Raw genomic sequence first — 17,084 nt, forward strand, 5'->3', positions numbered from 1 at the left:
AAAAGAGATCAGTTTGGTCTCTCTGTTTATCTATCACTACATTGCAAAATTCTGTGAGAGGTAAGCAGTGATACAAATTTCACTCTTCTAGGAGGACTTTCTACAATTGTAGCCTCAGATTGAAAATATTCTCTCATAAACACACCTGCTGTATTTCATTTGGTTAGTGAGTGTAGAGCTAGTACTGATGTTGATCTTTAAATATATCCTGGTTCCAGACATTTTAGAGTCTTCTGTGTTGAAAAAAACACTTCGAAAGGACTCAGAAACAAATTTCAACTAAAATTGTGTACCAAAGTTCTTGAATACATCTTAAAGGCAGTCCCGTGCTGGCTATTACAGTATCCAATCAGACTAATGTCATCTGTTCTATTGATTGATTGAGAACAACATGGGATTTGAGCGCTGGATGACAATTCTAAAGGTCAGGGTTCTAATTTGTGCTCAACGATTGGGCAAGTCACACTCTCTTAGCTTCAAAAAAGGCAAAATCCAAATTGTTGGAACTCAACCACATCCCTGCACAAGTTTATAGTCCCCATCAAGGAAATAATAGGCAAATGCATTAGCAGGCAGGGAAAGCCCTTCCCCCATTGCCCTCTTTGTTTGCCTGTCTGTATTCTCTTCTCCTATTCTGTTTGTTAGATTGACATTACTCAGAGACACACCTCTTTTTATTCCAGACCACATGGCAAGCTTCTTAGTCCTCCATTTTGTTCTTCTCCTGTGAGCATGGAGAGAGACAAGATGTCTCCAAAGAGCTACATAGCAAGGTCCTAACTTTCCTATATAGAAATTCAGTTCTTTCAATAAAGTCTTTAGTAACTTTTAAAGCTTGATTCTGCTCCTGAATTGCTAAGGCTCATTAGCTCTTCTGCAAGCTCAAGAAGCTTCTGATCTGTTAAACTGCTGCTGTTGGTGATTTATATTAAAAATGCCTTTTCCTTTTCAAAATTATACAACAGAAAATCCCTGAAAAAAATCTTCCCAAGACATACAAGAAAACATACAACCTAATATTAAATTCAGCTGAAGGTTTAAGTTGGCAAACATGCCTAAATGTATACAAGCAGTCCCCAAGTCACAAACAAGGTAAGTTCTGTAGGTTTGTTCTTAAGTTGAATTTGTTTATAAGTCGGAACAGGTACAATTTTTCAGTGTAACACCATATATATATATATATATATATATATATATATATATATATATATATATACACACACACACACACACATACATACACACACACACACATACACACACACACACACACACACAGAGCACACTTTGGACATAGGGAAGGGTTAACAGTACACCCCTGTGGTGTTTGTCTTGCTGTCTTTGCAACTGTTCAGAAGATTTCACTTCACTTTTTCTCCCTGTGATAATTAGATTTTGGAAAAAAATGGCTTGCTGTGGAAACAAGAATTTGTGAGAAAGCTTCAGGGGCAAAACCTTTTCCCCATGGTAACTCTTTCAAGAGTGAATTTCTCTTCCTAGGGGTAGATTTATCTCACTTCCTATTGTTTCACTCATTTATAGCTATGTTTGTAAGTCAGAGGTTTGTAACTTGGGGACTGCCTGTATATTCAGAAAAACTAGTCAGTTTCAAATAAACATTGTGCTCATACACTGGAAATGACACATCAGTTATTTTCCATCCAGTGAGGAAACTGTTTTTAATTTTATGTCTGATCAGGGATTGAAGATAAGATTAAATATGCAGTACAGAACAAACATGTGCCTTTCAGGAAGACAATCTTTTACACTGGGGATTCATCCTGAGGGAACATGGATGAAACTGAGCTAGACTTTATATGCTTGAGAGGAATATGTCCAAAATAACAACTGTAACTGGCACTCTGATCCTATCTAATCTGTCCTTTGCCCTGTCCCTACTTTCAGCATACAGTCATGGTTATAGTTCATCCCCCAAGACACTCCCCAGTTAAAATTTAGCTCCAGGTAAAAAAAGAAGCCCCCCACCTCTGAACTACAGGGGGAAAAATTAGGAAACAGCCAGCATCTGCAAGTTAATCCCTGCCCCACCAATTATTTTCTTTTCCATATGTGTCATTATTAATTTAGATTGTAAATCAGAGGGCATGAAACTATCAAATTTCTGATTTCTAAGACATAAGTTTTGGATGAAGGGTGGGGTATAAAACAATTACCACAAACAAAAAAGAATGCAGTATCATTTGCTACTGAGAAGTATAGATCCAAGAGGGTTATGTGCTCCTTCACACTACTTATCCACCAAAGTGGCTTAACTGAAATAGATCCAAGTAATCAGCTAGAGACTCTGGGAAACCTCAAACTGAGAGACAACAATGTTTTTTCAATAACTTTCAAAAGAGATATTATTGGTCAACATGCAGGAATTTAGTCATACTTTCTTTAGCCGTCAAGTGGCATACCAACAGCTTTTAAAATATCTTTTGAATATCTATCTGTAAGATCAGGAAGCTTTGGACTGTTGAAATTATCCATTTGCTTGTCCATGCCTTGATTGTGTCATGTCTGAGTTGCTTTAATAGTGTACTGGCAGGTTTGTCTTCTACTTTTCTTATTCCAGAACATGGCAGTCATCTTGTTTTACTGGATTAAGCTACTGAGTTGTGTCTGAGGTTGCTAAAATATGTAGAGATGGGTAGGGTTTCATTTTGGGTTGGGGATTTCATTTCATGAATATTTATAGTGTTGTGGTTTATTGTACTTGGCCTTGATTGAATATGTTGATGTTTCACCCTTTGACGAAAAGGGTATTATAGACGTTATGATTATTATTATTATTAATCTGAAACTAGTCTTTGTCTGTGGAGTCTGAGTCCAAGTGAAAGTGAGAAAAAGTCTTCCCAAACTGAGCACAGAGGCTAGTGTGCCCTCAACTTCCACTTGAGGACCAACCTATTGTAACCTCCTCACCACTTGACAAGGAGTTCAGCAGATCATGACCATTTCATGGAACTAAGGAGGGCACCTTCCATCATATGTGGTGGTCCTGTGAGAAGGTGAAAGCCTTCTGGAAAATAATACAGGAAGCAATACAGAAAATACTGAAAAGAGACATCCCTTTCAAATCAGAATGTTATCTATTAGGACTAACCACAAACAAGTGGTTAACTACACAACAAGTTAAAGTAATAGGAGGAACGGAAAAAAAAAGGAAAAGAAAAGAGAAGAGGAAGAGAAGAGGAAAGAAGAGTGAAGGAAAAGAAAGAAATGAAGGAATAATCAGAAGAAGTAGGAAAGGGGGAATGTAGATAAAAGAAGAACTAAAAGATTAGAAGAACAGAAGAAAAAAGGAAAGAAATAGGAAACTACTGATGCTCGCAAATAGGACTTGGACTTTTTCCTCAATAAACTATAAAACTACAGTTCTTGTGTGGTGGTGTTTAGAAGCAAGGCAAAGCTTACTCCTAGTTGCAACAGAACCAGACTGCCACTTTCATATGTTTTTAATTTTTGACAGTCCATGCACCCCAGAAGCAGAAAACTGGCCCTTGGACTTATCATCACCACCCAACTTTGCTACAGAATGTATAATCCTGCATAGCTATTATTTTATGAAGAACTCCAAACTACATTCTAGGATTATGCACATCCAAGTATATGGTATTTCCTCTCAGTCCCTGGTAAAACTACGAGGGTATTGAATCAGATCTTTCAACTGGTGCAAAAACCAAAAAACACAGCCTATTAAGGAAAGAACAGAATAATCATCTTTCTACAAACCAAATATAATCTGTGTACTCTCTATTAGAAAGAGAATGTCAGTGAAACAGTTTATGTTTTCTCTTTCAATGAGACATCTAGCTCTTAACATTTGTTGTTTTCTAGGTAATCATACCTTATTATTTATCTAATGATCTGTGTGCAATTGACATTTTGCAAGTATGTTTACAAGCTAGCATTTGAAAAAGGGCAAATTAAATATTAAACATGGGACAAATATGCCATTGTTTTAGCCATACATATGCTTCATTACAGACTCAGTTACAGTAGAGACAGAAACGTTTCCAGTCAAAACTGACTCCCCACATAACTTTTAGCAACACTGCATTCAGTACTGCTTTTGCTTGGTGGAACATAAAGAAATAAATATTGGCATACTTTTGTTGCTAGTGTTTATACGTTCAAAGCCTTAGAATGGATGATGAACTGCAGCCTCTTGGAATACAACTTTCATCAGCCCTAAACTGCATGACAGAGAGCCAGTGTGGTATAGTGGTTTGGGAAGTGGGCTGTGATTGTGGACATCAAGGTTCAAATCCCCTTCAGTGAATTTTGCCAAAACCTAGACTGCCATAAGTTGGACTTGAAAGCACAAATATCACAAGGACACCTCAGATCAACACATGGGGAACTTTTATTTTCCTTACACTCCTCCATAACTTCTGGCCTTTTTGAATGCCTGGGTGGGGAAATGGTGGCCAGGGATGGTGACCTTTGAGACAGTCATGGTACTTTCCGCTCTGCATACTCGTAGAATGACCCTTGAGTTACCCATGGGTCCATATTAAAATCCACACCTGCCCTCAACTTATATATGAAGTTGACCTACACATGAGTAAATATGAGGCTCCTTACAGAGGATATGGAGGAAGAACATGATTCTGAAAAAGAAAATAATGGTATAGTCCTGTTTTCGGTATAATATTATAGAAGGATTTAATAGAGAAAGTAAAATTTAGGAGTTTTTTCTTATCTCTCTGCTTTTACTTTGAACTTATTTTTCAGATAGCCTAGATTAGCCTAGATAGCCTAGATTAAATATTCTTTTGCTTTCTGTTTCACCTGGCTCCCGAACTTTCTCCTCTGCTTTTAATCAAATCAATATTCTGAGAACTTACCCAAGTTCTGCACATTAAAAAAACAAACAAACAAACAAACAAACAAACAGCACCTTGCTAGAATAATTTTTGCCCATGACCTGTTTCTTCTCATTAAAAGAAGATAGAAATACTACCTTTCACTGACAATTACAACAAGGATGACTTTTACCTACATTTTATAAAGCCAATATATTGTCTTGAGCTTCTTGCAAGGATGCCTATGCAAATCTAATTATGGCATGCATGCCAGGTAAAATTATTTTCCTGCTCCTCGCCCTCAACCCCAAAGGTCTTTTCCCCTTGCCTTTCTTGCTTCCAAAATCTTATTTCCCTCTTACCGCTCAAGGGGTGCTTTGATTGCGCTTTTCCTGCATGACAGAAGAGAGATCAACTGGATGATCTCTGGGATTTCTGCTACTACTACTACTATTACAAAGGCTGGGTGGCTGTCTGTTGGGGGTGCTTTGATTGTGCTTTTCTGCATGATATGATATATAACATTTCTTGGGGCTGCATGAGAAACATTTGCTTCAAAAAGGGGCCCATGGCTGAAAAAGGCAGAGAAGCCCTGGTTTGGGCAATTAAATGGAATTAAAAGGATGCAGCCAAGTGCTTAGGAAGAGGAAACCCTTGGTTGGGTAAGAAGCATAGAATTCTTAGAATGCAGATTTCAAGCAGGCTGTAAAAAGAAGGTGTTGACATAGAAGTGTTGACATATTTTGAGGTGTGGAGGGTAGGTTGTGTAGAACTTTCTAAGTTAAAACAACAAGCTTGTATTGAATCCTAGAAAGAATAGGTTGTCTGATTGATGTCACGAAACATGTTTTGAATACTTTTGACACAAATAGGAATGACGTGCTAGAAAACAATTACTACTGTTGCTGAGTGGAAATAAGCTCTTCAGAAAGAAAAAGAAAAAACCAGAATACACCATGGTTCAAATCCTTGCCAGATAAACATCCTGAAGATTTTTTTCTCTACATATGGTTTGTAAAATCTCAGAAACCGTGAAGAATGCTGAAATGATCTTTTAATTGTTGTTTCACTATTATTTTACAATTAAACTGTGTTCTTATTCATTGTCTTAAAACATGTGAACTGCCTAAGACCACTGTGGAAGCAACTGATGGAATATAAAGATGTCTTCAAGAAACAGCTTTTCACCATAAAATGTGAACACATATGTAATGTAAAGTTTTTAAATCTTTGATAGAATTCAAATCAATTGATCTTGATATCATTTAAACTGATATACGTATATCATATTTTAATGTGATTGTGTTACTTTTCAAAACACTATTCAAATACCACTGAACACAGAGGACTGTGGATCCAGTTTTACTCAAGACTGCTCTGTATGTAGTAGATTTCTACCTCACATTTCAATAGAAATCCTTAAAGTTGCTCGGAACATTCATTTATTTCTATTTAAATATTTGTTTATAACCGGATCAAGGGTACACTCTGTTATGTATAGGAGCAAATATGGAGATTTTATACTTTCTGATTAGGAGGTATGAAACCACACACACATAATACAAAAAGAACCGTCCTACAGGTGTCCACTGTTATCTTTTACTTCCCTCCCATGTTCTGCTCTATGGCTGATATATTTCAACAACAGCATAAAATAGGCATTTTTATTTGAGGAGAGCTGCATATGCCACTCTCTTCAAGAAACCCTAAATTATCAGGATTTGGTATTCATACAAGCATTTATAAAGATCGAAATTAGCTGAGAAACAAAAAGTGCTACACTAGCCTGGTCTGACTCAGTTAAAACCCAAAGAAATCTGCTATTGCAATTAAGGCCAAGCAAAGAGATTACTTCCCCATATACAAGGCTTCTTCGCACAAAACCACCCAAACAACCACAAAATTATGGAAAATTTGGATTACCAGCACAGTAAAGCATAACATTCCAATAAGGCAATAGACAAACTGCAAAAGACAAAACTATACTCCACTATGTAAAATGTATCAGTTTATAACAGAATGAAGGACAGAATGATAAAAAATTATGAAATTCTATATTAGCATACTATACAGACTGAAAGTCACTTTATTTTTTTACTGAATCATGTATAAATCCGTTTGGTATAAAACAATCATGTTATATTAAAATAACAATTATGAATTGAATTTGTTAAATTTTAATTTTTCTTAAAAGTGGAGCAAAAAGATCCTAAAATGTTGGGAACACTTGAATTTGAATAAAACACATTTGTTTTTGGTGGACGGTTGTAGAACAAATGAAGACATATTTTCCCCGACTGCTTTAATTTTCCCAAAATTCTGCATCTCCAGTGCAGTGTATAATAAACTATTTAAAAGATCCTTATCTGACCCTGGAAAACTACTGTTACTGATAGGTGGCCCTCTCTTGGGAGAACAGACTGAACAAGAGACTGTGACTATACCAATGAGAAGAAATGCAATCCTGAGTTTCCTGTATCAATATGGATATGAGAGCTACACATCTGGTATGTGACAGAGGCTGTCGATTATACTCTGATTCAATTCACATCTTTAGCTGCCAGTTAGATTTTGGGAGAAAGGAAGCTCTCTTGCCCTATATTCTCATTATGATCAGAAATCTGACACTTCTGAGTGGGCACGGGAATTGATTTTTTATTTTTATTTTTGCTTTGGAAATAACTTTTCTTGAGCCCATTACAAAACAAGCAATGAGTTTTTAATGTAAATGGAAATAGAGAAATATACAGACTGGAGGAGACTGTGGAGCAGTAATCATCTGGTCAGAAAAAGTAAAGACATACCATAATTAAAGTCATGTGCTGGTTTCAAAACGATTTTAGTATCATCTGAAATTAATTGGTATGGATTCATAGATTCTTTTGCAACTGCGGGAAGATTTATTTTTTATTGGATTTTTTTTTCAGTACAGAGGTGAATGTAATGTACTTTCAGAGGGCCAAGGTTATAGGCAAACAACCTTTCAGCTCAAATTTATATATGACTACTGCCCACCCTTCAACTATTGTCCTCACTTAAATTCAGTGGCAGAGTAAATGAAAAAACTTTTTCCGTTTAAGAACAAGGTAAAACACTTCTAATGTACCTTGTTCTGGAAGAAATAGTAAATGGCTTTTTAAGTTATCAACTTACCAAATGTTGGCTGATCAACACCAATTTGAAACCAAAAGCTTTTTGGCCATACCAGACCTTTGACAAAATAGGTGGCCCAGCAATCCACGGGAAACTGGCCACTTCTGATGTAAATTATTATAAAATTTCTCTATTCTTTAACTTGCTAACTTTGCAAATTATGGAAACTCAACCACCTGTGGTTTGCTGATTTCTAGTTTGCTGTTGCATATGAACTTAGCTTTACAAACTAACCATAATTTGTTAGCCTACTACGACCCAGAATTAGAAGTTGATTTGTTGCTGGCTCACAAATTTTTGCTTCTTTAAATCATGACTAATATAAAGAGTGGATTGTTTTAAGAAGCAAAGATTAATACTGATACCTTAGAATCCATAATTGCTCTGTCCACCTAGGCTTTCTGGGTAATCAGAGCACAGTAAAGCTTTCATGAACCCTACTCCAAAAATGGGAAAACACAATCTCCAAATTCAATTTTTATTCAAGTTGTGATGACCAGTTATATTTTTCAACAGGTAGGTAATGTTTGGGGAAAGTTGTTCAAGCCCTACACCAACTCCATCACACAAGTTAATTTAAGAGACAGTAGGTTGCCAAAACAATTCATAGGTCACTTCACAGATCAGCAAAAAACTGAATTTTAGATTGTTATATTACACTGGTCCTTATTCGTCTTATCTTACTTATAGCCAAAGTACATCTATTGGTCAGCTAACACACCCTAACTCCATAATGTAGTTGGGAGAAGCTCTAATATAATTTTTTCTCATACCATGATAGAGCTCAATCTGATCCATGCCTGCTTTGACTCATCTCACTTACAGACTTGTGTACTGATACAGCACAAATCTGTAAATCGCTTTTTAAAAAGAAATAACTGTATGTATAATGCTACAGGATGTTTTTAATAGATGCAGAAAGCCACTAAGTAGCCACATTGGTGCAAAGGCTATTTTATTACTGCAATGCATGCACATACAATGTTTGCTTAATCAATTACAATATTTTTTGTTTTCTTTTCCTTCTGAGTCTTCCGCTGGGGTGATAAAAGCAGTATACAAGTGAAGCAAGTAATTAAATAAATAAATATCTCACCTGCACTTCTACAAAGTGAAGTTGCTGGAGAAAGGGGAAGTGAAATGCATAGAAACATCAAATCAAAAAAGGAGGGAGACAACACTGCTTTTCCCAAACAAGGAAGCTACCCTTTCATCACAGGAACAATCAGGTGACCAATATGGCCCAAATTTAGGGGTTGAAACACAAATTTCAAAACCCCAGTTCTTCCCTAAAACAGAATAAACTGAAGATTTTTTAAAAGGCCTTAAAATCCTCAAGCATTGAAAATAGGGTGTTCAAGCAGCATTGGGATCAAGATATGGATCAATTATTTAATCAATGTAGATTCAACCTTAGAGTTCTCTCACTCATAGCATTGCCGTAAGTTCATTAACCAGCAATTAGCAACAACACAAAGGCAGAATCCTTACAAGTAGAAAAGAACATCAAAAAGGTAAGCTAATTTTATTATATGTCCACTGTATAAACTGCTAGTGAAGCATACTGGCCAACTACATGAGCTGTGAGGTTCACACCAAGTAGCCACTATCTCCAAGCCTCCAACCTCCACATTCACTACATCTATTTACTCATACAGACTTACTTGACATAGTGGTTGGAAGAGTCCCTGACATATGAAGAGTACTTCGAATACTCAGTCCAATGCACTATTAATATTATTATTATTATTATTATTATTATTGCATTTCTTGCATTTATTGACCGCCCCTCTCAGCCCGATTATGGATTTATGTACATGGCTTCAAATCATCTGCTGACTTACTAATGATCCCATGAATTTCATAGGATTTTCTTATCCAATGAATATTCAAGGCGGCTTTACCAATTACTTCCTTTGAAATATAACCTACAGCTCCTACTATTCCATACTGATCTCCCAACCAAGTAATAACTAGGGCTTGTAAAAAAAACCTCAGCTCTTAATATTTGTTTTAAATTCAATATTGTTAGTAAAGATTTATACTGACATTTCAGAAGTAGGCCACCCACTCAGTAAAACATTTTAAAGTCAGTGTGGATTTTCATCACTGTTAAAGAATCTTTGTTTTAAGACTAAAGTGTTAAAATTATCCAGATTATAATTTTAAAACAGCAGGTCTCAACAAATGTAGATTCGAAGAACTGCTAATGCGAGTTGGATCTCCTGATATTTACTATTAAATAAGTTCAGAATGTAACCAAAACCAATTCTCCACCACAAAATATTTCCTTATTCTTCAATATTTCCCAAAGTTTCTGAAAGTTTTTTTTCTACTATTCACCAAGCAGTTTCATCTGAATAAAGAGCAGTGTGCCCTAACCTTTGCTTCTGCAGAGCATTTCAAATAAAAGATGCCACAAGCCTCTTGTTTACAGAATCAAGTCGCACTCGTTTGGCACTGAAACAATGGCCCTTCATTTCCTTTGAACACAGCGCAGTGGTCTGTTCCAAACACGGAAATAAGCACCAATTGGACTATGTTGCTGCTACTGCCTGAGCGGAAAACTATGAATAGCTCTGGCTTCCAACTACTGGCAAAGGGAAATTCACAGTGTATGCAGTGTTAAAATGCTTTAGAAATGCAATTCCATATGAAAGTAACATCAATGAAGCACAGTACTTTAGCACCACATTTCAAAAGCAAGTAAGACCGCAGATCTGTATAAAGAGTCTTCCATTTGGATAACAAAGTAGAAAATCTTTATTACCTAAAAACAAAATGATTCAGTTGGTAATGTGGTTGTAATTCGGTAAGTTAACAACATTAAGAATGAAAAACATTATCACAGTATTCCACTGAATCTGGACATTCCACAGATATATTTTATTCTAGTTTCTAACAGACCTCACAACCTCTGAGGATGCCTGCCATAGATGTGGGCAAAACATCAGGAGAGAATGCTTCTGGAACATGGCCACACAGTATGGAAAACTCACAGCAACTCCGCTGAATGTTTAGTAAAATGGCCTAGGTATTCAGACTATAAGCAAACAATCTTCATTTCAATGTCACTGTAAAACAGAATGAGTAAAAAAGGCATAAAGTGCATCCCAAAACACCTGCTCCCAAATCTTATCTGAATTTCCCCTTCTGCCAAAGCTACACCCATATTATTGGTGGATGAATTTCCAGAGATTTTATATGTCAAAATGTATATGTGTATTTGATGACATGGATACTTTCATCAGGAGTTTCTTCTTCCCTCTCACCATTATCATTGTCACAATTTTGAATCACCAGTAATGTTATCCAAATACCTACATAGTCAAAGGTCTCCCACTCTTGGGATACCAACTTCTTTTTTATTGGTTTCTTATTTCTTGTTCCTGAGTCCCAACCTATATGATATCTTCATTTCCCCTTGCATCTTTTTTTTTAATCATTGCCTAATGAAGAATCCTTGCTTTTGAAAGACAACACCAATATTTTTGTGTACTTTTGGTTGCACATTTTCTCTTATTTTCAAATATCATAGTGCCCCATTGACTTCACATGCAAGCAGGTATAATTACCACTGAAAACACTTAGTTATTATTTTTGTCATCACTGGTCATTAATCATGATAATAAAGATTGACCAACTGACTTGCTGTTTTATTTTTAACAATTATATTTTTATGAAATATTGGAGACATTTAAGTATATAGTTAAAAACCCAAGTAGCAAAATAAACAAAAAAACAAAAAACCCTAACATGCTTACAAATTTTAGCTACAAAACTGAAATTACAGTTTTCAATAACTTTATTCGTAATTACTTTTAGTACACTATAATGGCACAATATGGAAATGTCACAAAAATTTAACACTAAGTCATCTAATAATGAAAATGTAAAGGGGAAAAAGAATGTTTATTGGCCATTTTAGACTGAGAGTTCAAGCTAAAGTTTTTTCGAAATTCATTTTTTGTTATTATATTGACAAAGATAATTTAAAGGGAAAAACTATACATCAGGGCAGATGACAGAAAAATATCACTCAGCAATTATGCCTTATTTGTAAAAGTCAGGGTTAAGTCATTTTTTCCTTTCCTGTTCGAATGCTGACTATTGAAAAACAGCACAAACTATGCAAAACTTGAACTACTTCTGAAGAAACAAATGAGATTACTCAATTTGGACAAAACTGCTCAGAAGATCACATGGGTATGATTATTTAGATACATGACCCATTGTGGGTGGTGTCTGATGCATCTAAACTGAATTGCTATGTACTCTACCCATACTGACTATTGAAAAACAGCACAAACTATGCAAAACTTGAACTTCAACATCATGGGACTTCAACATCTTCATTTCACCTCTACTCTGTACTTCTTTTAAAGTACTTTTTTTTTTTGCCTGATAACAATCTTTGGTTTTGAAAGCTGGCATGCATATTTGTGTGTTTTTGGTTAGCCTAATAAAAGTTGTACCATCATATGGCCTTTGGAATTTGTTTTACAGTCAACACAGCTATTCCTGCGTTTGTACAAGCACAAGGCATTTCCTCTGGGATTTTGCTTCAGCTGGTCTCATAATGAAAATGTAGGAATAAAATCTTTATAACAGTGTTTCTCATACTCTGATCCTCCAAGAAGTTTTGGACTTCAGCTCTCACAATTCCTAACTGGTAAGCTGGCTGGGATTTCTAGGAGCTGAAGTCCAAAACAACTGGAGGAACAGAGTTTGAGAAACACTGCTCTCTAGCCATGTTTAGTTCTGTGAGAAGAGTAAGTCACAACAGGCCCTCAGCTTATGAAGCACACACACAAAAACAAAAACACATACACAGTTGATAGGTAATATAAATAGGAAATAAAAGCTTTTGGACTTAAGGTTTGTTGTGCAAGTCAAACCCAACAAGCCACAGCTAGTGAAGACATGTTTACTATAAAACATGATCTATAGACCAGGCCCAATTCCACTAAACATAGTTAAGAATAACTTTGCAACATTGAACAACCACAAATAGCAGTAGAGGTTTCTGATCTTGTCCCCAATGTTACAGAAAACAAGATGGGAAGAAGACTATGAATTAAAAGTTCACAGATATTCATTGCATTGTGTTAAACTATGGTTTAACATAATGTTCAAACATTAATAATGATCAGAAAGATTCTGCTCTACTTCTACCATGTGTTCAAGCTAAACCAAAAGATATCTAAGATTTAACAACTTTTTAACCTATAAAAAGGAAAGACTTTCTGCCAATTTTAAGATTATAGATTATCACAGCAAATAGAAAATATTGTTTTTTTGAGCTATATGACCATGTTCTAGAAGCATTCTCTCCTGACGTTTCACCTGCATCTATGGCAGGCATCCTCAGAGGATGCGAGGTCAGACCTTCTAGAGCAGGGGTTCTCAAACTAAGGCCCGGGGGCCGAATACGGCCCTCCAAGGTCATTTACTCGGCCCTCACTCAGGGTCAATCTATGTCTGAAATGACTTGAAAGCACACAACTACAACAATCCTATATCATCAGCCAAAAGCAGGCCCACGCTTCCCATTGAAATACTAATAAGTTCATATTTGTTAAAATTGTTCTTCATGTTAATTATTGTATTGTTTTAAAGTGTTTTTTGCACTACAAATAAGATATGTGCAGTGTGCATAGGAATTCATTCATGTTTTTTTTTTAAAATTATAATCTGGCCCTCCAACAGTTTGAAGGACTGTGACCTGGCCCTCTGTTTAAAAAGTTTGAGGACCCCTGTTCTAGAGTATGGCCATATAGCTCGAAAAACCTACAATAACTCAGTGATTCCAGCCATGAAAGCCTTTGACAATACAGAAAATATTATTAATAGTCCTATCTATCCGATTTGTTGTCAATCCACTCCTTTGGGCTTCACACAAATCTACCATTTGCCAAAATATATGATCCTGTCATTAATAAACTATTATTAATAGTATCACACTATAATTACAGATTGAGTGACCAATTAAATTCAACGCCTTATGTAAGAACAAAAAATAATAAAAACATAACTATATTTATGTTCTAAAATAAATTCCAAAACAGGTATACAGAAGATCAGAAGTTACTGATTACTCAATGATTCTCCTTTTATAGGTCAGGTAAATGACACAGCTTTTTCCATAGAGTGATTTGGAAATACTCATTGTAAACATGGACTGGCAACCAAAACTAACATATGAGAAAGATCAAAGAAAGAGGGGAAAAAAAGGTGAATTTTAAAATCCTTTGTGGTAACTAAACAAGTAAGCCATACATTATGAACCCACAATGATTTTGGAACAACATTTCCTTAACATTCATTAACTCCTTCCTTGAGACCTCTAAGCATTCTTCCTTTCCTCTTGAAAGTATTTTTGAAGCACATGTAAAAACCAATGTAGGCCTAAACTCCAAAAGGAAAAAAAAAACACCAGCAAGTAAGACCAAACAGACACTACAGGACTTATTACCAAATAAGCATATATTGGACAGCAGTATTATGTTCCCTCAAATATGTGCTATTTGCATTATACAGGCAGTCCGCAAGTTACAAACATCTGACTTACAAACAACTCTTCATTAAGAACAGGGGTGAGACAACATGAAGTGAGAGAAATCTGCCCCTCTGAAGGGAAATTCACTCCTGAGAGGCGTCTCCACTGAAGCTTTCTCAGCAATCCTTGTTTCCACAACAAGCCAATTGATCCAAAATCCAATTATGACAGGAAGAGAAAGTGAGGTGAAATCTTCTGAACGGGGACACAGACAGCAAGACAAACACAACAGGGGTGCTAACCCTTCCCTACACTACCCAAATCAAATTTATATATTATATGGGCCCCCTACTGGTGCAGCGGGTTAAACCGCTGAGCTGCTGAACTTGCTGACCGAAAGGTTAGCAGTTTGAATCTGGGGAGCAGGGTGAGTGCCAACTGTTAGGCCTTGCTTCTGCCAACCTAGCAGTTCCAAAACATGCAAATGTGAGTAGATCAATAGATACCACTTCTGCGGGAAGGTAACGGCGCTTTATTCAGTCATGCTGGCCATGTGACCTTGGAGGTGTCTACAGACAACGCTGGCTCTTCGGCTTAGAAATGGAGATGAGCTCCACCCCCCAGAGTCGAACATGACTATACTTAATGTCAGGGAAGCCTTTACCTTTACACACACACACACACACAGACATATACACACATATATATATCTACTACTAATACTATATAAAATAACAACACTTTATAAATAAAATATTATTTCATATATTACTATTTATATATATAGTATTATTATTATTAAAGCTGGAGTTATACTTCAAAAATGTACCTGTTTTGAACAAATACAACTCAAGAACAAACCTACAGACCCTATCTTGTTTGTAACTTGGGGACTATCTGTACAGGACTGTAATCTTTCAGAGTTTGAATATATACCAGATATCGCCACTGTGACATCCAACAACAGGTACAAAAAAAAAAGATTGTATAATTGTGTGCACACACCTGTCAACTTATGGTGACCTCATGAATTTCACAGGGTTTTCTTCAGCAAGGAATATTAAGAGATGGTTTTTTAGGAGCCCCCCCCCCCCTTCTCTCCAATGGCACAATGAGTTGAACCCTTGTGCCAGCAGGATTGCTGACCACAAGGTAGACTGTTCCAATCCAGGGAGCGGGTGAGCTCCTGTCTGTCAGCTCCAGCTTCCCATGCAGGGATATGAGAGAAGCCTCCCACAGGGTGGTAAAACATCTGGGCATCCCCTGGGCAACATCCTTGCAGACAGCCAATCCTCTCATGCCAGAAGCGACTTGCAGTTTCTCAAAAAAAAAGAATTAAGAGGTGGGTTTGCCAGTTCCTACCAGGGCTGACTTCAGCCCCCCGAGGTGTTCTGGACTTCAACTCCCACAATTCCTATCAACCTCATGCCCCTTCCTCCACCCCCCCTCCCCGAACTTAAGGGGCCTGAGGCTGTAAGGAAGTGGTTCTCAACCTGTGGGTCCCCAGGAGTTTTGGCCTACAACTCCCAGAAATCTCAGCCAGTTTACCAGCTGTTAGGATTTCTGGGAGTTGAAGGCCAAAACATCTGGGGAGCCACAGGTTGAGAACCACTGCTGTAAGGAATTGTGGGAGCTGAAGTCCAAAACACCTGGAGGCCTACTCCACAGGAAGGAGCCATGGAGCAGTTGAAGTGGTATCAAACCACATTCACAGGGAGGCCTTTGGACACAGAATCCCAGAGGCCTTGTAACACTACAACTCCCATGAGCCCACAGCAGGGAGCCACGTCAAACCCATCCCTGCCCAATTCTCCCCAAGGCAGTCTAATAATGGGCTTTCCTTTGGCCGTTAATGGCCAAACTTCCAACAATAACAATAACAACACAATTTCTCAGTCTCTGGGTGAGCCCAGCGAGGAAAGTTGACAGGGAAGGAAGGCCTCTGGAGCCAGGGATCAAAGGGGATCCCCTCAAAGAAAAACAACAACAACAAGAGCCTCCACACGCCCTTCATGTGAGGAGGCAACCCGCCCAAAGCGCGCCCAGAGGGAAGCAGGACGGGAATGGCGAGCGAGCAGGCAGAGAGGCCTGAGGGGAGAAAGGAAGGCTCACCTTGGTGGCCATGGCGAGTGGCCCCCGGCGGAGGGGATGCAGCTCCGGGCTCCCTCCTCCTGGGCCTCGGCGGAGAGGAAGGCGAGTAGGAGGAGGGGGAGGAGGAAAGGGAGGCTCCCTCCCTCTGCAGACGCCCCCTTGCCTCCTCCTTCCCTCTCTCCCTCCTCCTCCTCAACCCAACTGAGGGGAAAAGAAAGGCGCCTCTTCCTCCCTCTCTCTCTCTCTCTCTTCCTCCTTCTCCTTCCTCCCTTTTCTCCTCCTCCTCCTCCTCTTCCCAGGCCCAGGGGCGGGGTTTGAGCGGAGGGAGGGAAAGGGGCGGGAAAAGGAGGGCTGGCCCAAGCCACGCCCCTCCCCACGTGACGCCCTCAGAAGGCACACTCTTGCTTTCGGAAGGAGAGCCTCTTCCCGCTGGGGTGGGGGGCCGGGGTGGTTGTTTCTCAGGCCTCTCTTCTTCGGCTGGATCTACGCTGCCAGGGTCTGAAGCCAGGCCATCTTAATAATAATAA

At 37.9% G+C, this 17,084-nt stretch overlaps 1 protein-coding gene across 3 annotated transcripts in view; it reads right to left on the reverse strand.

Moving 5' to 3' along the window:
* The window catches only part of SNX9 (sorting nexin 9), a 52,672-nt gene extending 35,811 nt beyond the window's left edge, over nt 1-16,861 (reverse strand). Inside the window, exon 1 of one of the 3 annotated variants that reach the window (XM_060753645.2) lies at nt 16,579-16,861. In XM_060753645.2, the coding sequence (XP_060609628.2) occupies nt 16,579-16,590 (12 nt within the window). In that variant the 5' untranslated portion in view covers nt 16,591-16,861. The remainder of the gene's footprint in view (nt 1-16,578) is intronic. The other 2 variants (XM_060753644.2, XM_060753646.2) reach the window with 2 other exon arrangements.
* Nucleotides 16,862-17,084: the final 223 nt, after the last annotated feature.

This window comes from Anolis sagrei, chromosome 1, assembly GCF_037176765.1.
Source record: "Anolis sagrei isolate rAnoSag1 chromosome 1, rAnoSag1.mat, whole genome shotgun sequence".
Taxonomy (NCBI): domain Eukaryota; kingdom Metazoa; phylum Chordata; class Lepidosauria; order Squamata; family Dactyloidae; genus Anolis; species Anolis sagrei.